Genomic DNA, 25,414 nt, shown 5'->3' with positions numbered 1-25,414 from the left:
AAAGATCTGGTGGTAAAGACTTTCTGGTGGCAGACAGGTGCCCTTCTTTGAAATCCTGGCAGTGTTAACGTTCATTTGTGTTACAGGATGTCAGTGAGTTACATTGCATTAAACTTTAATTTTAATCAAGGAGCACACTGGATGGCCAACGAGAAGGCACAGCAATTACAGGTCAAGAGAGACAGCATCACTTACATGGGACAAAGTTTGTGGTCTTGTATTATCTATGTAACAGTAGCTTTCAGCCAATTACAATCTGTGTCTTATACAGTAATGAGCCTGTCATTTCCTGTAACACATCCATGTGTGACTGCATGACAGAAGTTCTCATATCACTCTGCATGCTAACATCACACAAGCAGACAATGTTGCTGTAAGACAACAAATAGTGACTCTCCAAAGCAGCAACAATATGTGAATGCAAAGCTTTCAGAGACAAATATTTACTAATATGGCAGCAAGCAAGAATAGGGTTGGGCTGATAGATGACAGTCATAGACTACTGAGCCCTGTGCCATGATTTAAAAGGCCTCTCGCCAGAGAATGTAATAAAGAAGTGTGTCCCTTCAGAGTTGCGGTAAGGCAGGAGTTGTTGGTGTTTGTGTGATGTGGGAGAGATAATGAAAAGCAGTTTGTTACTGCTTGATGCACTTACATTACCCTCAATGTCCTGTTTATAATTTTTTTTATTACAGTCCAGTTAAGGCAGTTTTGATAAGAAAGACACTCAGGTTACATTGGGTGGAGCAGTGTTTCTTTTCTTTTCTACTGTTAGTGTGTTTCTTTCTATTGTGCCATTGTCATTTGGGTTTTCATAGCTTAGCGTCCTCATATATCTGGCAAGCTGAGGCTGCTAAGTTACAGACAAGATTGAAACACTTCTGAATCTAGATGTATGTCGAATGCTCGGCAGGCAGGAATGTTAGAGCTAATCTGACTCCCTACTCTGCACTGTAAATTTTAAAAGTTGACTTTACTGAGTAAAGTAGACAGTTTGTACAAACTTTTTAAACGTTTTAACAAATTCAAATTATTAGTCCACTAATTTTTAGTAGTTTTGAGGTAAACGGTTTCCTCGATTTTTTTAAAGTAGTCACTTTGTCAGATTTCACAGTGTGGTGACAGGAAACAGGAGGAGTTGTTTTCTTAAATGGGTGAGATCAGTGGGTCAGAGCAACAGTTGGAAACAGCGGTGACTACAGCGGTGTGCTGTGGCTTGCAGTTAATAAACACACTTCTGCCCTACGCAAACTTTGAAGAGACACACTACCACAAATTCAGAAGCACATAATAACCACACTCCATCCCCTGCCCCCTGAACGATGATGTCATTGTCCATCACAGTGTATACTCTGTAGTAAATGCAATTCTAAAACATGTATGTATGTATATCATCCTGTGTAAGAGACCTAATTTTTATTGTGTAATGAAACAGAATATATAATAAAGTATATTCAGTAGTATCAAATCCATCTATACTAATTACAGGAGGATATTATAGAGCTGCATTATGTTGTGTTCAGCCTCATTAGTTAGTGGTCATAATAAGTGATTGCTCGTGGTCAGCTAATCTGTGTTGATTATATCAGCATAGAACAGGCTGGAGGTAGGAGACTGATGGAGAGGGAGGAGAGAGAGAGTCTGTGTGTGTGGAGACGTCTGTGTGTGTGTGTGTGTGTGTGTGTGTGTGTGTGTGTGTGTGTGTGTGTGTGTGTGTGCGCTAGTGTGTGTGTGGGAGAGCGCTGATATGCAAGCCTCATCCCACACACAGAAGGTGATGCAACACCTCACACACTCTCAAGCACAAGCACGAATCTAATGCACCGCTCACTGCTAGAATAGTGTGTGTGTGTGTGTGTGTGTGTGTGTGTGTGTGTGTGTGTGTGTGTGTGTGTGCACGCGTGCGCATAACTGGGAAAGCAAGTATATTAAGATGTTAAGTTTCCACACACTCATCTACTTTTTTTATTTCTCCATAACTCTCTCTCTCTCTCTAACACACACACACACACACACACACACACACACACACACACACACACACACACACACACACACACACACACACACACACATCCAAATGCCATACTCTGCTTGTTAATCAGCATAGCAGCATCACCATGACAACAACTGATGCCGCCCGCAGTGTTGGCTAGCAATCAGAGGAGCTCATTGGTTACCACGAGCAATGGTGGTCCAGGTTGTAAACATTTGCATTAGCCCCTCCCATTGATGACATCACCTTCATACTCTTAGTGGCTTTTCTATTGATAAGATGAAACAGTCTCAGGGGCTCTTGTTCACTCATTTAGGAAATAACTCTGATTGATTTTTGGGACAATTTCTAAACTGCCACAGTGGCACACAACAGCTGATCAGGATCAACCAAAGTGGGCAGTCAGTCACGGTGCCTTGTAGGTTTCAAGGTTGGTGGACAAGGTTCCATCAAGTATGGACACGTTAATGGTTTCAAGTCATTAGTTTTAACCATCAAATTGCTCAAACATTTATTCCTATTTGATCTGAGCACAGCACTGACATGAGAGGGTGGGAATAAACGTCAATTCTGTGCAGGTCTGTGGTGTTTAGAAAGGAAAAGGTGAAGGATACACCGACAAGACAATACTCATATTCTCTCTCATAACTTTTCATGATTTCTAAAAACAAATACCATACATTTGTTTAATTCCTTGTCGCAAATGTTGTTGTTTCTTTAGATTAATATATGGCCAGTGCAAATACTCCTCCACTCGCCTTCTCTGCTATATTACTATGTGGCGATGATGTATAGTTTCTGGCTGCGGGAGGTGAAAATTCACAGTTATGGTGTGAAGATTCCCCAAAATACAACACCTTCTTGAGTTTATTACATACTGCCCACTCAACAACAGATTATACATACAAATAGTATGTAAGAAACTGATTAAGTTTCATAGTATATATATAAGTGGGTACAGTACAAATGCACCTAAATATGACCTTCACTGCCTATTGCACCACCAGAACAACAGATTTAAAACAAGACGACAGGGCAAACCAGAGAAGTCTACTTCTGCAAGGTGGTATCCCATGAGGCCCAGGGAGAGTGGAAAGTTTCCTTGGGCAGCAGAAGGATAATGAGCCACTCTTCACAGAAGCAGGGTGTGTGTTGGGGAGAGTAGGTTGAACTCTAATGTACAGACGCACTTCGCAGTATGGGATGAGAGCGTTAATGACGTGGCTCCCACGCGTTTTCCATTTTAAAATTACCCAATATGTATAAATTACATTTCCATACGTCATTCTAGCAGAACTATAGATTTGTCACTCACTGTTTGACAGTGGTGGAGGAAGTATTCAGATCCTTTACTTATGACAGTGTTTCACTATTATATCTGATGTTTCTGAGTAATATTACTGCTGCATTCATGTGTATGTTGCATTTTACTGCTGTAGATGTTTAAGGCTGAGCTACTACTTTATATTGGCTTGTTTAATCTACAGCAATGCATCAAGTGTGAGAATTAGACAGATCTGAAAGGTCAACTTTTAAGGCTACATACAAGGAAAATACTCAAGTCATACTCATGTACATCAAACTTATATTTTAGTGCAAGACTTGGCAACAGGGATGACATTTTTTTCTAGGCAAAGCCGAATATTAGCATCGGCCTGGTCCCTTTGACAGAAAACTAGGATTTTTCAATTGGATTTTGCATTATTGCAAAGAAATAATCTATGTGTCAAACACAACTTTATGATACAAACACATTTTGTGGTCACCACCACTAAGCTTCCTACGACACTATACTATACACAATTTACTATAAATTGATCAATCTACAAGTTGGAAAGTTTGAGATAAGTTTGCAAGTAAAGTCTGCCTGTAAAAACGGACTAGGTAGTAGATGAGTCTCCATGTTTGATATGATGACATTTAATGTCGCCGACAACGGCTGTAGTCTCTTTAAGCCACTTGTTGAGACCATCTATTTCAAAACACGTAACCGCTTTATAAGTTAAATGTAGAGTATTTCTTGATGTATTTTATGTTGTAGAACAAAATTTGAAATTCTTTTAAGCTTAAAAACCTATTAAAACATTAGTGACTGCAGAAAGAACTATTTAACTCATAACCAGTCCTGATCAAATCATCAACCAACTGACACTTAGTATGAGTCCATCAGCTGACTCTTTAGGTTGATAAATTATAATCCAAGTGAGTTATGTGCATGATTTATTCCCATTGCCCACTTTGAGCTAATAGGCGATCAGATTTCTCTCCTAATCAATCACTAATTCTCTCCTTCAATGTCTTATTCAGTCTCTCTATCTATCCCTCCCTCTCTCTGGCTCTGTCCATCCCTCTCTACCTCCATTTCCTGTGACCACTAAACACCTCTTTAAGGCTTTTAGAGCCCTTTCTGAACAACAAGGATGACTTTCATACCTCTGCTTTACCACTCATCAATTATACAGAGACAGGGTGGGAGCTGTGGGGAGAAGGAGAGAGGGTTACTGTGTTTGTCCACAACAAAAACAATGGAAAGAGTCTGGTTAACCCTTTATTTTTGATTATTGAGGTTAACAAACTCAGGTGAAGTTTTAGTATTAGAAGTGGAAACTGAGTAACTCACAATACAATGCAATCCACAATATGCTGCCCCACAATTAAGATTATATTACATTAAAGTGATTCTATGATAATAGATAAAAATCATCTGGCGATATGTCACAATAACTGAGGAACACAAAATGCGTCCCCCTCAATGTGTCACAAAATGTGTCTTACTAAAAACTTGGTATTTCACCCAGATGGGCGTGGTTTTGCAGAACGTGACTTTGGCGAGCTCTGTGACCGTTTCAGCCTGCTAGTGCACTATGCTATTAGTGCATGTTGATTTTCAATAATTTGTGTATTTGACCTCACATCTATGTGCATGGAAAGTTAGCCTAAGATGAAACAAAATGACTGAAACTTGTCCATGTCCATGTGTGTCAAAGGAGAGCCGGGATGAGTCATGCTAATTTAGGTCTGTTTTAAGGCTGCCCCTGACTAATGTCAAGTAACAGGAAAAGGAAATGGACAAATGGGACTCAGGCTGGCTAAACAACATGAGATCAGAGACTGTTGCACCCACATTTTTGTCAGGGATCTGTCTCCACCACAACATCTCAGATCAAGCCGTTTCATTCGACACTCAGCGCTGGACTACAGGGGGACGAGGAGAGGTGGACACAACGTGGGTGGATAGTGTTTTCAAGATGTTGAACTTTTGAAGTGAAAACACTGACCATATTATCATCACCAGTATAATGCTGCTGTTTACATTCACCCTGACGCAGATTCAAAAGATGAACTATGTGTTTATGTAACCTGTATATAAATCACTGGATATATGATCTGTAATTTGTGTAGCATGAAAGAGTATATGAACTTCCATGTCATTATGCAACCCTGTGCTGTTTAATGATGGATAAACTACCGTGTACCTTGTTTAATTCCAATGTAAAATAGCCATAGACGGGATAAGGGCCGAATTACCAGAAAACAGAACATTTCTGCAGTCAAAATATTAAAAGAAATGATACAACTATGCCTCACTAAACTCTTTTCAATCTGTGTAAATTAAATTTACAGAGACCACAAGGAGCGATGAAGTAGTGACTCCAGTAAGTCCAACTGTCAGGGAAATCTGTTCAGATAGCCTGCATGTTTTATTAAAAATATCGATGTTTGGCACCAGTGTATCGCTAATCCTAACGCAAGAGAAAGCAATGCGATATATTGCCGAATCAATATTTTATCCCACCCCTATTCAGTATAAGATATGACATGTTGCTTAGCCTTTAGCTAGCTCCTAAGGCATCATAAATTCAGCATTCTGCTCGGTAGATCAATTGTTAAAAATCACTATTGGGCTCTAAAGGGAGATAATCAAACTACGATCAAATCACAACAGTGACTCTAACTAAAAACAACCTTACATCAACTATCGACAGAAAAAGACAGATTGCCTAGTGGGCAAATAGTATAAAGCATCAATACTTTTAGTGCCAGTGAGGAAGAGGTTTTGCAATAAATGCTTTCCGTTGAGATAAAGTACGATGTCTGGGCTCTAAGGTATTCTAGACCTATAAATGTCACATTGCTTTACTCTATACAGCTGAATAATTTGATTAAAGAGTAATGGGTGTGTGTGTGTGTGTGTGTGTGTGTGTACAGGTAAATATTACACACTTCCCAGTGTCGGTTCAACCATCAAAATCTAATCTGGCCTTGACTCTAGACACACAGACAAACACACACACACACACACACACACACACACACACACACACACACAGTTTGAAATGAGTAATGGTATGTTTTTAATTTGACCTATGAGGCCAAATCAGCAGATCCAAACCACTTTCATCAAATAGTTTAAAAAAAACAATCTCTTGCATCAAAAGGACTAACAGCTGTGTGTGTGTTTGTGTGTGTGTAATGTAATGGCCTATCAGTCATGCAGTAAGTGCCTTAGACAGGAAAATGGCAACACCTTGGGAAAACACTGGCCAATATGATTACTGCAGGCCAGGGGGGTGTGGGTGGGATAACTTTTTCCATGAGCTGTGCTGTAAATCTGCAGACAGCTGTATACTGTAAGTGCTGCAGGGCTGAACATTGTGAGTGGTCCCTCGTCCACTCAGGAGTTTTAGATCAATAATGCAGGTCTGGATCCAATAGTGGCAATTCTGCATGTGTCATCTACAGCACAAACACTATTTAACCTGTTTTTTGACATATCTGAGCATCGGCTTTGCTGTGACGGAAAAGCTGGTGTATCAACAAAAGCAACAAAGTGAAACTAAAACAGTCTTAGCCAAAGTCCTGTTAGGCAAGTCTCACTACTCAGCAGCCATCTTGGCAATGGCCCCTAGCAGTTGTTTCAGGCTAACAAGACCAGGCCCTGACCTAAATGAATGGGGAAAGAGTCATAATTTGATGATGTATAGGATTACCAGTCAAATCTAATAAAAAACACTTAGAATGTTTGGACTTCTACTTCTATGGCGCATGTGCACTGTTTCACAATACCAAAAAGAATTTCCAAAAGGATAACAAACAAAACTATCGAACGTCTTTTACAGCTCCTCCTGTTTCTTACCTATAAAGTCCATCAGCAGTCGCATCAAATCGGTTGAAATCTCAACTGTGCACCCGTGTCAGTGAAACAAGGCGACTGGCTGATATGTTTCCCAGTTCAGCTTTGATAAAGGCACATGATTGGCTTCTGGGAGGAAGGGGCGGGTTATGTGTCATACAGTCTGGGGTTACGGACTCTATTCAAAATGGTTTCCTTTCTCCTGTCTCCTTTCTTATAAGGTCTCTGGCTAAGCAAATTAATCATGTCATAGACGATGTTTGAAACTAGAGCCTAGAGTAGAGACTACTGATATACTGGCTACGATATATCTCCAATATATCTATGATAGGCCAATATCAGCCAATAGTATCAGCCAACATCGGTCGAAAGTGCATCGATGCATCGGTCGGGCTCAGTCCACCAAAGAAACTAAAAATTGCATCTGACAAAAACAACAGCACTGTATGGAGACTGTGCAGAGTTGCCATATAATACATGAAATTAACATAATTAAGTTTCCATAATGTTTCCACATTGTCTTTGAACTATTTTCAAGAACATTCAGTTACATGTTTGCTAGATTTGAATGAAGTTGAGTAATTTAAGAACAATAAATGCTGATCTTTTAAAAGAAGAATGAAAAAATATTCTCACAAACAGAAATGCCTCTAGAAAACAGCAAATTTTCTCTTTACCACTTAACTATTGCCCTGTGCTAACCTGTGTATAACTGATTTTGTCATCAGGACTCAAAGATTGTTCTGAGTGGTTTGCCTGTTCATGTTTTAATTTTAGTGATACAGTGTCCCAGGGTGGGAGGATACACTAAAAGGGGGCTCTACATTGTAGAAACTGATATTAATATGGAGACCACAGACAGTCTTCCAGGACCAGACGGTGCACATTTAAAAGTGAGTAAAACAGTGAAAAGGCTAAACTTGTACATGAAGCAAAACTACATGAAAGAGATGAAAATGTGCTTTGGATTAGAGAATCTGAACAGACAGAAGGGATCTCTGATGTATTATTGGAATTATGGGAGTGGTGAGGAGACCAAGAGGCTCAAGATAACTGGAGACTGTTTGCTGCAGCATCTGTCAACATCAGATATTTATCAGGTAGGTATCAGTCCTGCTCTGCTGGGTCCTTCAAAGGCTGTGGAGATTGCTTTGGATATCAGTTTAGTGATTTACGCAACCTGCTGGTGTGATGACTCAAGTTGGTTATCATGGATGCCAATGTTATTTATGATCTCTGTCAGCAACAATGCTGCGGGCCCACATCCCCCAACCAATCGGTGCAAATATTTCCCCCTCATTTATCCATCCAGGTAGGCTAAGGACACATTATTGATGTATCGTTATTATAGCGAAGCCTTTGTAACAGTGCCAATGTATGTAAGTATTTTTGTCTCAGCATGTGAAAAGTCGTTATAATGATGATGTAATGGACAGCTAGCTGGATCTATACTCGACACACAGGGTTAATGGCAGACCCACAGTAGATAGCGACAGCGTAGCATTTGAGTTATAGCTTGGCAATAACTGTGTGTCACCCACTGACAGCAGCGCTGCAGCACTGTCATTCATAATCAGACCATATTACCCTTTCATTACATTCCCAAAGGTAATCGTATGTGCAATCTCTCATTTTGTTTGTGATATACAGTGACTATGAGCCACTACGGTGCTTGTTACTGTACACCAAGTTAACTTCTATCTCATCTTTTCTCATTGCTTAATATGAGACCACTGCTGTGCAATCAACACGTTTTCTTATTTGACTGGAGTTACAGAAAAAGAGACGATTTTCTTAATGTTGTCTTCACTATTAATGCTCTCATTACAATATATGTAAGAACAGCAAAAAAATGACCAATTACAATTCTTGCTGTCTCAATGTAATATCTCTATAGAGGCCATAAAGTTACACTCACCGGCCACATCATAAGTTAAGGCCCTTACACAATGGGGGCATTTTTTGCATGTCAATCATTTTGCATGTCAGTACTTTCACACAAAATGTAAATACTACATGGCGAAGAGAGAGGTTGATCATATTGTACATAACAGACGTCAAATCACAACTCATGACAATGGCACAATCATAGACTTATAGAGACAATGTGGCAAAAGTGAGTTGGGATAAGTAATCTCAATTGTTCTCTGCACAGACAGACTGCCACAAACTGTATGTGGGATTTACTTATGGGGAACTGAAGGGGTTTTATCCATCTGTGCTCTTGTCAAATTCACAAGACTACTTTGCTAAAAACAGTAAAATTACCTCACAGAACATGTGATTTGCTTGTCTATTGCTCGGTTAGTTTTTTGTAACTTTGGTGTTTTAACGTATTAATTCATCTTAATGGTACGGACCATACTGGAGTCCCGGGACAATCAGCTGACATGAACCCGGTGGATTTGACCTCTCTCTAGCTACGTGTCAGCAAGGGCCCTCTCATAGCTCTTCAATCTGGCACCGTTTTACTTCCAGTCCTGCTTGGTCTGCGGTAAGTATCATTTCAATGTGTCACAAATTCACATATTGGAGCATCCGATCGCAATTAGCATCGCCGCTACTGTGAATAGTTTTGATGCAACATATTTGCAGGCACAGCCCGAGTGGTCAAAGGCCATTACACCTGTACAATGTAATGCAATCCAATACAAAAGCTCTACCATGGATTCAAACATTTTGAAACTTGTAATTTTTTTAGTTTTTGTTGACTCTGTCAGAAAGGCAATTGTTCTACTTTATATTTATTACTGAGGTCAAAGTGGGCAGGAGTGATGCTGAAGCTCATTAAACTGAAAGGTGTTTCTAATAATCTGCCACTCTCATGTATGTTAATGCAGTGGCCAACATATCAGAAACACCTCTATATATAACAGTTCAGTTCAACTCTGTTGCAAACTACTGTACAACCTCAATTATAGCCATGTCTTTAAATTAACACCTCTCTGACAGTGTCACTCAAGACTTAACATTATTATCTTTTTAAAGGCAGAATTCATGGCGTAGCTTTTGTATTGGACCATATTAGATTGTATAAGTGCACCAAATGAAGTGGCCGGTGAGTGTACATCTTTGAGGAGGCAGCTATGGCGTAGCTACGTCTGCTATGTAGGTAGGCTCTGAAGTTATGTCGCACATTCATATGGCACAATATATGATGCACTTTATGTAAAGGAAATGTGAAGCCACATCATATATAAACACTTTAATGTTTTCTATAAACGTGTGGTGAGGTCAGCCACACACCTTTCTTTTCCATGGTGGGATTTTGATTTCAGTGTACCATCCAGTGCCACTGGACTGCCAACGTGCAAATGCAATCATCAGCTAAATGATGGCTTTGCCATGGCAACACACCGGCTCTCTGGGTCTCAGACACTGTGCCAGGGCTCATTTCCATGACAACATTATCAAAAATCTCAACCACAAACAGAGAGCTGCTTCAACCTCAATTTAAAACATACCTGCTGCCCCTGACTGCCTCTCTGTTCTGGCTAAGAAACTGAAACTAGAGAATGTTTGCTAATGTAATCACACACACACACACACACACACACACACACACACACACACACACACACACACACAACAAAAACCCAGCTTAAGTTACATGCCTCCCACCCTGATCCCCTACACCCCTCAAGCATAAAGCACACGCAGCATGTGACGTGTGTGTTACCTGGCCAGCATTGATACAGTCGGTAAAGGCACTCCTCCTGGAGAAGAACATAAGGAGCTGCTGCCAGCGAGAGGAGGATGTGGAGGGGGAGGAGGAGGCGGGTGAGGAGGTGGAGGGGGAAGAGGTGTGGGGAGGTGCCAGCTCCTCCGAGGAGCCACGCTTGGGTCCTAGTTTCTGTTTGACTCCTAGACCCGCCCCTTGACCCCCAGATGCCCCGCCTACCCTCGCACTACGGGGGTACAGGGTGTTGTTGCCGAAAATATAGTTCATGGTCTCTGACGTCTGCTCGTCCCTTAGACAGACAAGATAGAGTTCATGTTGTCGCACTTCTCCACTGCCTCATCTCTAGTTTCTCCCCTCTGTCGCTTCGCTCTCCCTTTCTTTCTCTCTGTCAGACACACAGTCCAGCTCTTCCTTCTGTCACCAGTTCTGCTGAGGATTAGGTTGCTATTGATGATATTTCCATCTTCTCGTCTCTGCTTTCTCTTAATGTTATTATCTCTTTATTTTCCCTTTTCTCTTCTTCAGCTCCCTCAGGAGTGAGAGAGCAGCTGGCAGATGGAGAGATGAGGAGGAGGAGCTGGAGGAGGAGCTGGAGGAGGAGGTAGAAAGTGCAGGGCAGGTAGACAGAGTCCTCTCAGAGTTGGAGTTGGTCTCTCAGGGTAGCTGTACATCCATCTACCTGTCAATCCGTCTGCTCGTGTGTCTTTGTTGTCTATCCATTTGTCCATCATCCCATCTTCTCTCTAGCCAGGAGAAATGTCCAACATCCACATCTCTGCCGGTCCAAAATCTCCTCTCCTCTCCTCAACTCCTCTCTTTCCTCTCTTCAGAGAGAAGTGAGGGGGAGCGTGGGCCAGGCAACGACAGGATATGAGGATTGATTATTTAAGGGAGTTCACTCTTTCTCTCTGTCTTTCTCCACCCCACCTCTTCCTCCCTCGCTCCCTCCTCCTCTCTCGTCCAAGGAGATGACCAGTCAATCTCCACTCTGTCACTGTGTGCGCTCCCATTAAATATGGAAGGAAGAAGGGAGGGAGGGCTGGCTGGCTGGACGGATGAAAGGAGGGAGGTGGAAGGATGCAGGCGAGGAGGAGAGCATCTGAAGTAGGTGGATGGTTGCGAGAATCACTCTGCAACTCTTGTTTCTCCTCCCCTCCCTTCTACATCTGTGATGTCGCTCCAAGTCTCACTCTCCCTTCTCGTCTCTCTCACTCAGTACAGTACATTACTCAGTCTCTCTTTCTCCCCCTCCCTTTTTTCAGCCTCCCCCACACCCACCTTGTCTCTCGTTCTGTGTCTCTGTCTCTCAGCAAATTGTCTTTTCCAGTCTTTTATTGAAGCTGCAACCCGACGCCTCTCTCTCTCTCTCTCGCTTACTGTCAGATATCATTACTGGTACAAGACACGCCCCTACTTTCCAGCCAGCCAATGACAGAACAGAACCCCCACCTCCAGCACTCACAGTAAATACACACACACACACCCTCAAACATGCATGCACACACAAACATATGCAATAATGCCTGTTGCAGGTGGACAGATAAGGGCATTCATTTGTTTGGTGTGTGCGTGTGTGTGTGTGTGTGTGTGTGTGTGTGTGTGTGTGTGTGTGTGTGTGTGTGTGTGTGTGTGTGTGTGTGTGTGTGTGTGTGCGTGTGTGCGCGTGTGTGTGTGGGGGAGAGAGAGAGAGAGAAAGAAGCGAGAGTGAAATAAGAGAGAGACGTTCACCAGTGACAACAACAACACACTGAAGCACAGTACCAACAGGTGCACTTGTAATGTGTGTGTGTGTGTGTGTGTTGTGTGTGTGTGTGTGTGTGTGTGTGTGTGTGTGTGTGTGTGTGTGTGTCAAAGTACATGCATGCATCAGTGGATAGGTCTCCTGTTTATACATGTGTGTATGCATATGTGTGTGTGCTGGAGAGATATCTTCTCCTGAGGCTGTTTCTAGACACTGCAGCACCCAGCTCTCCCACACACTTTCACTCACTCTCTCTCATGCACACACACACACACACACACACACACACACACACACGCATCGCGCATGACTCCAGAATGGAAAACAACAGGCTGTTGCTGGGCACCAACTGAGATAAAAGAAAAGAGAAGACAGGGGAGAGGAAAGGAGGAAAGTACACAACCAGGCTAGCAAGTGTCCTCACAGCATCCCTCTAGCCTGCCATACAGGCCGAGAGGCTTTAGCATGCACTGGATGAGCGAGCATGTCTGGGCTAAGGGAAAGAGCAGCCAGGCTTGTGGCTATAGCTGCAATTACTAGCTCACCAGCAAAAACTGAACAAAGCTATTTCCAGCAGTATCCCCCAGCATCTGAGGTGTACAGTTAGCCTATACATCTATCGTAGCCTCCCTGAGGATTAGCCACAGGTGGGGCAAGACCCCTGTCACAGCTTCTTCCTGTTTCCTTGGGAACTGTATCTATGGCAACAGCTTTTTCGAGTCCTGAGGTACACCTGATACTGGCTGACTAATGTGTTGTTTCCTAGGATCTGAACACACGTCGCTGAGATTTCTTATGCTTTAAACTTAAAAAATAAGGACAACTGCTTCATATGTGACAGAGAAGCTGAGTGGGTGAGAGTGATTTTTGGAGAAGTACGGTAACTACCACTTAACAGTTTGAATATTAAAGAGCTACAGACTGGCCAAGTTGCTACAAGACTACAAGGGCTACAGATATTAAAAATCCTAATCCACACAGTTGGTAAAGTATCATTTTTGGCCGTACACTCTGTCCACACCACAAGAAAGTCACTGGGCAACCTAGAAGACTTAAGTTGGGGCAAAAAGTGGACTGTGACTGACAGTGTAGGAGTATTTCACATTCAATTACATACATTTTACCTTATTGTCAAGACCAATATCCCACCAAGTCAAAGTTGTAGTAGCTGGCTATAGCTGTTATTCCAGCCATTCGACATTGCACACATTACTATCAATTTATTTGAAGTAACAAAGCACAAACAGGAAATGACAGGAGATTAAGCAACTAAAGCCACTCTCGTGTGAGGTTTTACTTTGACGTATCAGTTAAATGCCAACATTAGCATTTGGTAACACTTAATAATAAGGTCCTCGTACTAAACATTAGTTAATAGGTAATAATGTCCTACAAGTCCTTTAAAGATGCTCTCATAAATACATATGAGAGACTTGTTACCAGCTCATAGACTACTTAAGAATGTTAATAAAAGCTACAAGTTTCTTATAATTTTTTAAAATAGCATTGTAAACACGTTGTAGCCTAATGTTATCATACAATAAGGGATTTATTAGCCATAATAAGGCATTGTTCTCACTTTAGATCCAGTAGCTGCAAAATGGATGGTCAGCTGTTAATAACTGCACAATTAACTGCTAATACAAACAATATCAAGTAAACAATTGTAAGAAAGTCAGGTTTTCACTAATATTCTTAAAGTGTAAACAAGTGTTACTTAAAAGGGCCTTATTGCCTCTAAAGATAGGGAAGGCGATTCCAGAGAAAGATAGTTGATTGTTGAGTCTCATTCCCAGGTTGTCAAATACCGATGCTTTGGGTTGGAATTTTAGACTGAAAACCCAAAGCACAAGTATTTGACGACCTGGGACCAGGAAACAGCTATCTTTCTCTTGAATCGCCTTCCCTATCTTTAGCTAATGCTTATTGCATGGATCTTAATATAAAGCGTTACCCAGCACTCTAACATTTAGATTAATGGTCCCAGAGGGAGGTTTGTGTTCAGTCAGTACAACACAGCACATACACATATACAGTAGAAATTCATGCATCCCTGCCCTAAGGAACATGCTCAGCACAGTATGTGGAACGTGTTCACCCTCTTAGTTTAGTTTGTTAGCATGGTGACACAATGAAAGTGACCTGATGATTGTGAGGGCACTAACTGTTCTTAAAAACTATTACGATTCATCCTGAGGGGGACATGAATGTCTGTGTGAAAATTTCATGGCAAACCATCTGATCGTTGTTGAGATATCTGACCAAAAACATTTGTTGTTGCAAATTTCAGTCTAGACCAAAGCGGTGGACAAACGAATCTCAACCGCCATCCCTATAAAACATACATTAAATTGTCCACGGTAAGATATTGGGTGGATTCCTGCTGGTTAACAAACTCTTAAACGACACATATGCAGTGTGAAAACTATATGGTTGCAGAACACTAATGCAACCTGACGGCCACAATAATTAGTAATAGAGCAATACATCAATCATGTTCCCCGCAGTGTGAACGCACAGTAAGAAGCTATCATCAACTACAACTGGAGCCATATCATTAGCATCTGCCAGTCATCCTCTACAGCCAGTGTGTCTGCAGCTAGCCACCATAACAGAAAGTACAATACACAGACATGTCAGCTGACACAGCAACAATTCACTGACACAGTAGCCATATCACAACCAACCATGACTTCGTAAGCCTCTCTCTCTTTCGCTTTGTCTCTCTCTCTCTCTCTCTCTCTCCAGTCAAATGTCAGCCAGTGAATGCCAGCTGTATTAATATTTCAAGACCAATTAAATAAAAGCACACATCATGCATGTTTAATGTCCGACTGCTGAGAGAGCCAACTTTGCCCTCATATCCTCTACAGGTAGGCCGGGCGAGTGATAGATAACCTAGCATACAAATGCGGTCTTTACTTTTTACCAAATTATTTGCTCCCTCTCTAGCGCTGGATGTGGTTGTGCCACAGACTGACCCACAACCTATTTTAGGTCCCAGCTCAACAGGCTCCAGACAGTCTGATCCTGTTGGCACAGATACCCAGCAACAATGCAGTTATGTATATTTGGCCATAATACAGACTTAAGGCTTCATCCCTGCTGATTTTAGCAGTGAGTGAAATTACGTAAGAACAAACTGTTGTGATATTTGATTTTGATGCCCAAGTCCTACCATTTATTAAGTTCTATGGAGGACATTTGAAAATATTGCGATATATATTGTGTATCACTTAAATAAATATCATTTTAAGGCCATATTATCCAGCTCTAACAAAGATGTTTTGGTGGCCAACCAAAGCCTTAACATATTTTTTTTCCGTTTGTTGCCCTGTCACATTGTATTTGCCCCTTTAACGGTAACATGGCTCTCAATAAAATTGTAATAACTCTCAGCTTTGTGTTGTCAACAGCCGTAAAGGGACGCTGGTGCAGCTATAAGCACTATACACCAGAGGCCATACAGATCTATACTGCGGTCTATTCCACTGGTTCCTATCCATTTTGGCTCCTCCCCAGCCCGTCCATTAGATCCCTTTCAGATTCTGGTAAGGACCATTTTGCAGAGCTGCGTCTGGCTCCTCATAGTAAATACTGAGGGTATAGAGAAGTAGACATGAATCACTGTGGAGCAAGCAAAGCAGCAGCTCAAGCAAAAGAAGAATCCCAATAGGCCAGGACAAGTATTAACCCTCTCAGGCTGTGTTCAGGGATAGGCTGGGTGTTTTTCTTAGGGATGGAGCAAGGGTTATTCTCTGCACTTAGTGATTTAAAGCTGCCATAATCAATATTTCATATTGACAATGGATCAAATTATTTTGTGTAATGTGAAAGTGGCTGCTTGTAGTGCTGAACCCACAGAGAATGATCATCTGACTCTGCAGCCCCACTCAGCTGAGCTTTTTGGTTATCTTTCAGCTCATTGTTTATCAGTTAGCCACAACTTCACTGTTGTAAAGTTCTAAAAATACACACCACCTGCTCAACACCAACTGACCGACTGACACAATCAGCGACTAGCTGGCGAACATAGTGGAGCGCTTTGTAGCGGAAGAGTCAGATATTTTCCTCAGGAGTTGAGATCAAAACAGATCTAAAGGAGAGTGAATATTCAACTTCAATCCACCAGGTGGCCAAAAGCAGAGCTTTGAATAAAATATAATGCTGCTCTGTATCTGCTGTGATGACGTATCAGTGTCTGCTGCCCAAAGTGGCCAAAATATATTAGTTATTGCAGGTTTAAACGTCTGAAACTAACATAAAGTAATGGCAGCATAACGCAAAGAAATACCCACTTAACGTCTTAAATGCTTCTAGTATAAGCATGTTAGATATTTGTTTTAATTTAAAGCTAATACACTCAACGCCTTTTAAATGAATTGATTATCATTTAACCTCTTTGGTCGAGTATCATAATACACATTGGCACATTTACCATGGCTACATTTTTCATACTGCTTTAAAGAAAAGTTGATTGTTTATTTGGGTCACATCTGTCCTGACTGACAACTCCAACAAAGTAAATATTCCCTGTTAAGTTACCTTGTTGGTTGAGGAACTTTCACTATGTGAAATGGCTTCATACAAACAGCAGCGAGATGACACTATATAATGACAGCAACAATGGACACCATCTTTGCTCTACTTTACTGGTCACGGCACATCAAACTTTGCATATTTTATCTCTAAATGTCTAAATAACGATAAGCTACTTTGTTCCCCAAAGGGAGTGGTGCAACTAATTACATGCTGTTTTTTTATTAAACATAAAGATTTTTGGGTTCAAGTCCCCCAAGACAAGTCACATCTCTTCCCAAAGGTGGACAAAATAATCAAGAAACTGCTTTTTAAGGAGAATTACAGTTTCTATGCTCATGCACTGTGGCTGATTTGATTGTCTCTGTCTACTGTCAGCCCTGTGGCCTTCCACACTGAGGCTGAATCCACTATACTCCTATTACACATTACAGTAAGTGCAGTTTAAAAGTCTTACTGACTCCTAATTTCTATTACTGTATCAGCAGGAGGCCAAAAAGGATTCATTGAGGGAGGAGTGATTTGGCTGACTGACAGGTTGATTAACATCTAGCAACAAATCTGCCCTCTGTCTCTGTGTCTGTCTGCCTCTAATTCTCTCTTTATCCCATCTCTTGCCGCTCCCTGGCTCTCTCTGGCTTCCCTTCCTTCCTAATTATCTGCATTAGCTTAATGACTAAGAGCCACTCTGAGTGGCCTATGTGTGTCTTATTGTTTGTGTGGTATAGAAAAGACAAGTGAGTGATGTTTTACTGTTTCTCCTCTGCAGTAGATCTACATTTTGGTAGTGGAGTTATTTAAGGAAAGTCAATTATATCGCTGCAGTGTTGGCTACATTTCCTCCTCGGTGGACAATAAACTTGATCGTCAATACCTATAACAATAAGCCTTCTTCGTTCATTTATTGGCCCAGCAATAGTCACATCATTTCTCATGGTGCTCGCTATTAAACAGTTGAATGATGAATTCAGGACAGTCATATCTTGATTTGTGCAGGCACCAAGCAGTATGGTGGGAATTCTTCTGCCTCTACTGCCTCCTGCAGTTTACTAACTGCAACTACATCGAAACTCATCTGATTATCTTCCTCAACTTTCTTTATACAGACTCAAAATTAACAGAAGTTATGGGTATTAAGAGAAGACAGGATTACATCACATTGCCCACATCATGCCTATCCCAGACCATGCATACAGTACAAAGTAACACAAACTGTCACATCAGACAAACATAACAGCAATCACATCATGAGCATGCTCTGTGTTAATGTAGCCTAGAGAACCAAAACTTGAATACAAAAGTTCTCTGGCATCAGGAGGGGTTATGATGGAGTAGATTTATGTGAAATTATTTAGGTAAAAGCAACTAGTGAGCATGCAGCTAAACTGTCCGCTGCAGATGTTACATGTAGCATTTTTAAAATGTCAGCATAATGAGCAAATCATTGGGAAAGAACTCATATATTGCAAGATATAACCACTAAATAAAAAGGACACATTGCAGATATACTTTGTTTCATTTTACACTTGTTTCTCTAAATTAAAGAGTGAAGCTTCTTAAGAGGATATTAAATGCGTCTCTTCCCTGCCGGCTGCCTTCCCTCCAGTTGTGTCTCCTTTTAAGGGGAATAAACATGTTATTTCTCCCTCAGTTTTCATCACTTGCACCATCTGCCACTGAGACCTCTAGCACTTTAGCTTCATTTGAGCAGAGAAAAAGTGTCCTGTTAAAGTTGCCTCTCTTATTTTCTAACGATTTATTGATGTTAAAATGCTACATGTAAACACCTTAAAATGTTACTGTGTGAATTTCATCCAATCCAACAACTCCTACAGATCTTGGACAATCTGCAAAACTGTCTAAAAAAAAAAACAAGAAGAGAATGAACAGAGAATGCAGAAAAAAGGAACTGCATGCTCATGTAACCTGAACTTCAGAGACAACAAACGACTGCAAACCAACAACGTCACAAATGAACAGAGCTATGACGGCATGCAACACGCTCAGAGGCGGGGTTACCTGGTAGTAGCCATGGCTTTGTGAATAGAGGGAGGAGAAAGGCGGGGCTGGGACTTCACTCAGCCTCTCTCCCTCTGGGTGAGGCCATGCCTCGTCATCAAAGGGGACCTCAGGTGATTCTACCTACGATGCACAGACAGAGCTCAGCAGGGTGCAACACACACACACACACACACACCTGTGGCAGTCTGTCAGTCAGCCTGTAGTGTACAGGTGACATCCTGGCAGTTACAAAGATATCTATCATTTGTTCTTGTGGATATCAATTTTTACAAAGCAAAGGGAGACAATGCATGAGACAAATCACACAGTATACATGTCCACAGCTCTTTTCTGTGCAAATAAACAACTCTATATTTCAGGCCGTTCATTCAGGCCTGAGCAGGGGGTAACTGACAGACAATGATGATTCATTTATCCAACTAATATATTGACCAGTACTGCCTAACAAAGGCAGACAGAAGGAAAAAACAGTTGAGATAAGAGGTTTGAAGTTTTACAGCTACTTATCAAAGTGTAAAACAGCTATATTGTTTGCAAAATTTTAATATGAATAAAGGCAAACAAAGAACAAAAAAAAGTAATTGTCACCTAAAATCAGATACTGTGGTCTGTGTTTGAACAATGCAAGGCAAGCTTAGCCAGGCAGCTTTTAGCGGGACTAGTATGTCTGGCATAGATTTTATTTTCTTTGTTTTAGTCGGGTCTATCTGTTGCCTTATATATGATGGTGTTATGACAAACAATTGCTGAGATGTTGGGGAGTCATTCTGGTTTTAAAAGGATTCTGGTTTAATATCAATTATGACCAAATATGCTGTTAATCTATTTTGTCGTTTCAGAGCAGATTACATAAAGAAGAAGAAACTAAGTTTCAGTGTGCCACATTTAAAAATATAGATGTTACATCACAACACAAGATGTAATATATGCATGGATTATTTAAGTGACACAAATGTGCACTTAAGATACATTACAGATGACAGGACGGATAAAATGTACGTGTGCGTGTGTGTGTGTGTGTGTGTGTGTGTGTGTGTGTGTGTGTGTGTGTGTGTGTGTGTGTGTGTGTGTGTGTGTGTGTGCGTGTGTGTGTGTGTGGGTGAGGGAAAGAGAGACAGAAAGGGAAAAGAGAGAGAGGAAGGGAAGGGAACATTTACATGGGGAGAACAAGGTGGCAGGTCCATCTGTCATACAGAAGCAAGCCAGATCCAGCACTTGTGGTCACACACACACACACACACACACACACACACACACACACACACAGACACACACACACATGAATAGACACACACGCACACACACACCATTTGGGAAGGAGGAGTTCTCAAAATAACCTGAATACCCAAATATACCAACAGCAACACACACATTCACCACATAGACCTCAACAGAGTTTATATAGAACGACACGTGATGAGAAGCTGACATGGATCTGTTTGTAAAGAGTGATGATGATGATGATGATGAAGAAGAAATAGAGAAAAGTCTTTAGCTATATTTCCAGAACTGTACATTTTTGCCTTACAGTACAACTTTATTGTTGAGTAGATTTATAAAAAACATCATCCCATCTTTCAATAAGCAGACAGCTGCTTATCATGGAGAGTTGCAATTTGACACTCACATCAAGAAAAACACCCAGATGGACCTGACATGCCCCTCGACAGTGACATGTTTAGGGTTTAAAAATGAGGAATGAGAAGTTGACATCCAACCACAAGGTGGAGCTACACACCAACACTCCGTCAGCACAGTGTCAACATGAAGTGCTTCAGTTGACTTCAGCTATGTCCCGGGCTTTTCCTGAAGACAAACTTTGAACTTGCGGTGACGGGACAACTGAGTCAGTGCAACAGACAAAACGAATGACAGTGTATAATGACTTGGAACTGACACACCACTAACACACACACACACACACAAACACACACTCCTCAGCTGTGACTGCCTGCAGCGCGCTGAGGGCTGTCGTAACCCAGCCAAAACACACACGCACTACTACTGACAAAGTAGGAGTTGATTTAATGAAAAATACACTGACGATCACTCTTGCCAGAATTTAGAGAGTATGTCAGTGGGATGATGATACAAAGAAGTACAGACAATGACAGAAAAGAGACAAGAAGACAAAGAAAATGAGAGGAAATTAAAGAGGGAGAGGAATCCTGGGACATTTTTTTGTTTTTTTTATTTATACACTGTTTTATCAGGTCTTATGTTCTGTTTTTATTTATGTTTTTTGGCTTGTGTGCATCATTTTATATCATTATTATTATTATTATTATTATTATAATCTGATGTCATTTCAATGGACTATGGTCCTGCTTTTGTTAGATCCCACATATAAAAGACCGTAATTATGATTTACCGTAATAAAACCTGTAGATAATGTAACATAGAGCGTCAACAAAAGATTACACACACATAATGAAGCATAATGAGGAGTGTGCCTTTGTATGTGTGTGTGTGTGTGTGTATGTGTGCATGCACAGCAGGAAAACAAGCGTGTGTGGTTGGAGCTATGTGAGAACAGTGATGTAAGCACTAATCTGCAGACAGATACAGCCCAATCAACCAAAATAAAAAGATTACCAGGCTACGCTGTGAGATTATGAGTGTGTGTGAGAGAGAGATAGACGGAGAGAAAGAAAGAGACAAAGAGAGAGGGAGCCAGACGGACACAGACTGAGTGCAGAACAGAGATAGTAATGGGCCTCATTACTAAAAAATGGGACAAGCATTCGGCTGAATCCCTGCATGCGCCGTTCTGCACAAGTATTCTCCTGGTACAAAGAACGGCTCTGTGCATGGAAGAAAATTTAGGCCAGTATCCTTGACTTCTTAATACTTTCAAAAAAGACCTATCTAATTCTGGAGCCATGTTGAAACAGGTCCTCCTACTCCCCGACCGTATTTGAAATTAAACGGGAGGTGCATCTGCCACCTTGACCAACACAATGTGAAGCCAAAGGTTTCAAAAGTAGAAGCTGATGGTATTAAAGCTGATATGAGACCAATTTCTGAATAAATTACTATAAAGTAATACTGCTGTTGGTGAAAAATCTTTTATCTCTGACACGTCATCTTTTCAGGGACTGTGACAAATAGGCTTAATTTAAGCATGACTGCATTATAATTTCACAGTTTATCAAGCGGCATTCAAAAAAAGGTTTCAAAAGCCCAAAGTTCCCAAAAAACTGTATTTGAAGGGAAAGTCAGCGATCAAATTGTAAACAAAAGAGGAGCCACTCAAGACTGGCAACCCTGTCTTTTATAAATGAATGATCATATACTACTAATTTCCAAGAGCAAGTACATATTCAAGGCAAAGTATTGCTGCCCGAATCACATTTTTGACAACATAATAACCACAAAATATTCATACTGACAGCATACTTCATTTGTTTTCCTGCAAGTGGTCTTAAAGAGGACTCCCTCATGGTTTTGTTTAACCAAACTGGCAGCACCTAATTAAGGTTAGGGAAGGATTGTGGCCCTAGTTAAATATAATCAGTCAACAGTGACTTGCCAAGAGGCAACCTCCGGGGCTAAAAAATGAAGCCAACGCGAGGAGCTAAAACTGCAGTTCCTCGAATGGCTACTTGAGGCTGGCTAGAGTCAATCCGGAGAGGTCACACATGTTAAAATGCCCTACTTTACAGCAGAAATAAACATGTTGACAGCCTCTCTCTACAGCTAAGTATTTCCCTGTTCATTACAACTGTACTGGCGAAACTCAATTGTTTAAACTATGTGAAGGCTCAAAGTTATACATGATTAAGAAGTTGGCTGCTTTGAGTGATAGTTAGCCGCTAGCTGTTAACAACAAGGCTTCGTTTGGCTCGGTTTCGCTCCAACAGGCTTCACCTCTTAGCCCATTTTTGGATTAACCTGGTGGAGTCAGGCACTTTCAAGATGGCAAAAGACTGACCCACTACACTGAGCTTCACACTGGCCCCTCAGAAACCTACGGGTAACGTCACAGAGACTATATGCATGTCTTTATACAGTCTATGCCTGAAGCACAAGAAATTGGTTGAGAGATTACTTTTTAACCTTTGGGATTAACAAGTGGATGTATCTTCACTCATGCTTATCAAGGTTTATTGACCTTGAGTTTAGTCTCATTTTCCAACTTCCCTTCCCGAGATGTTATAGCAGCGACCAACCAAATGAAATGTTACCTTGAGCAAACTTTTGGATCACTCTTGGTTTTATTATCGTTGGAAACATTTGGGATCGGTACACAACTCAACAAAATATATAACAAAGGTCTAGGCGTTTTTATCAGTTTTAATGCAGATTTCTTATATATTTTATCATTAGCCAAAAGCAAAAACTTTCCCAAATGTTAAACAGAGTGCTTCTGTTGCCTTAAGATGACCACAGATGGGATGCAAACCCTTAGTGTCAAAGTCCTGAAGCTTATCACCAAGCATACTCAAAGTAGAATTTAGTTTTCCCTTAAAATGTAACCGGGAATAACAAATAGTAGTAAATAAACAGACTTGTTATAGTGTTCTGGTACTGTTAAATGGTTGTTTGAAATATTAATATTTTGTAAACACAACACCTAAAAGTCGTGCCTGAAAGTCCTCAATTATGTATGAATACATGACAAAATGTATGAGCTCATTGAGCCTTTGAAAGACAACATAAAAATCAGCTTAAGGTTTCATAGAACAGCAGGAACATCTGGCCTGAGATACACAGCATTTGTCAGCAGAGTTATGTTGACATATGGATTGACATACAGCACTGGTAATCTCTTAAATGTGAGCTCTGAGCCATGTGTGTGTTTCTAAAACAGGTAGACAGCGTTAGCATGCGGATGTAATGGGGAACAGATTGACAGTGTCAGTATAACGTGCATGCCACATGTGTGTGTTTGTCATGTGTGGACTGATGTATGGCTAAAGCCACAGAGACAGACATCCAGAGTGAGTTACCTGAGCAGGTGTGATGTGTGCGTGAGTGACGTATCCGTGAACGTGTTGAATCTGAGACAGCTGCCGCTCTGCCACCTGAACCAGCGCCGCACCCCGTAGGTCACCGTGTCGACGGAGGGATCCGTCCCTCCCCAGTGACCGCTCCCTTTCTCTCTCCATGGGCCCGGCGCCCTCTCTGTCTCTCCTCCAGGTCCCCCCCTCCCTCCCCAGGGTCCCTCCATCCCTCCCCAGGGTCCCTCCGTCCCTCCCCAGGGTTCCTCCGTCTCTCCCCAGGGTCCCTCCATCCCTCCCCAGGGTCACCCCATCCCTCCCCATGGTCCCTCCATCCCTCCCCAGGGTCCCTCCGTCCCTCAGTTCTCTGAATCCCATTGAGTGCTGATGGCAGGGATGTTGGTGGAGTTTTGGGGCACCTGGTGATGCCCCTTCCTCTTCTTGATACCGATACTTCTACAGTGAGAGAGGAGGAGGAGAAGGAGGAGAGGAGGAGACCAGGCAAAAAGGGGACAGAGAAGGTTGGGACGGCGAGGTACAGGAAGGTATGCGGGAAGCGAGAAAAAAAGACAGAAGAAGAAAGAGGTTAGTCCAGAAGATTAAGTCAAGCTGGAAAAGAAGAAAGGATTAGTGCAAAATTGCAGCAAGCATAAAAGAGCATAGCAGAGTGTGCGTGTGTGTGTGTTTGTATGTACATGTATGAGTGTGTGTGCGTGCATGCATGTGTAGTGAAATGTTTTCTATTGCGCAGTTTTTGTGTGTAAGCACATGGGGCAGCCCAGGTGTACACCCAGCATGGTAGTAATTGTTTCCTGAGCTTCCTGTATTCTACATATGTGAATGCAAAAGCACACACGCACACACACATAACAACACACACACATAAACACTTGACTTGAAACACACGTTTTTAGGCAAAATGAGACGTTAAACTGAATGAGGACAGTGAGCAGGAGACAAGCCTGCCACAGGGAATCACTGTTTCTTTCTCTCCTCTTCCTCTCTCTGTACCTTCATCAAGCCTCGTTCTCTTGCACATCTCCGACTCACTCTACAGTAACTCTCACTATTCCCTCTCCCTCGTCTCATTCCCCATTCACACGCACACTCCCTCACTTCTCTTCATCATTTTTAGAAAATGTTTTTTCTGCTTTACTGGACAGAGCACAGGGGAGAGAGCCAGTGAAGCTGAGGAGAGGGGGGACACCGGGTCTGAAGCTAGTTTTGTATCCGTGACATTGTGGTTACATGGTGTGTAACTTAGCCAGCTGAGCAGCTGAGAGGACGGCCCCTCTGTTCACAACAGGGTCACTCACTCCCACCAGGACGCACAGTGATGAATTGAATCCAGGCGAAA

General features: G+C 41.7%; 1 protein-coding gene across 1 annotated transcript in view; it reads right to left on the bottom strand.

The window, feature by feature from the left end:
- The window catches only part of LOC141005129 (discs large homolog 1-like protein), a 127,017-nt gene that overhangs the window by 65,578 nt on the left and 36,025 nt on the right, over window positions 1–25,414 (bottom strand). The window contains exons 5-6 of the mRNA XM_073476891.1: window positions 24,067–24,513; window positions 19,112–19,234 (exon numbers count right to left, since the gene is read on the bottom strand). Of these exons, the coding sequence (XP_073332992.1) occupies window positions 19,112–19,234; window positions 24,067–24,513 (570 nt within the window). The remainder of the gene's footprint in view (window positions 1–19,111; window positions 19,235–24,066; window positions 24,514–25,414) is intronic.

Source organism: Pagrus major, chromosome 11, assembly GCF_040436345.1.
Source record: "Pagrus major chromosome 11, Pma_NU_1.0".
NCBI lineage: Eukaryota > Metazoa > Chordata > Actinopteri > Spariformes > Sparidae > Pagrus > Pagrus major.
This window is presented reverse-complemented; position numbering and strand designations above follow the sequence as displayed.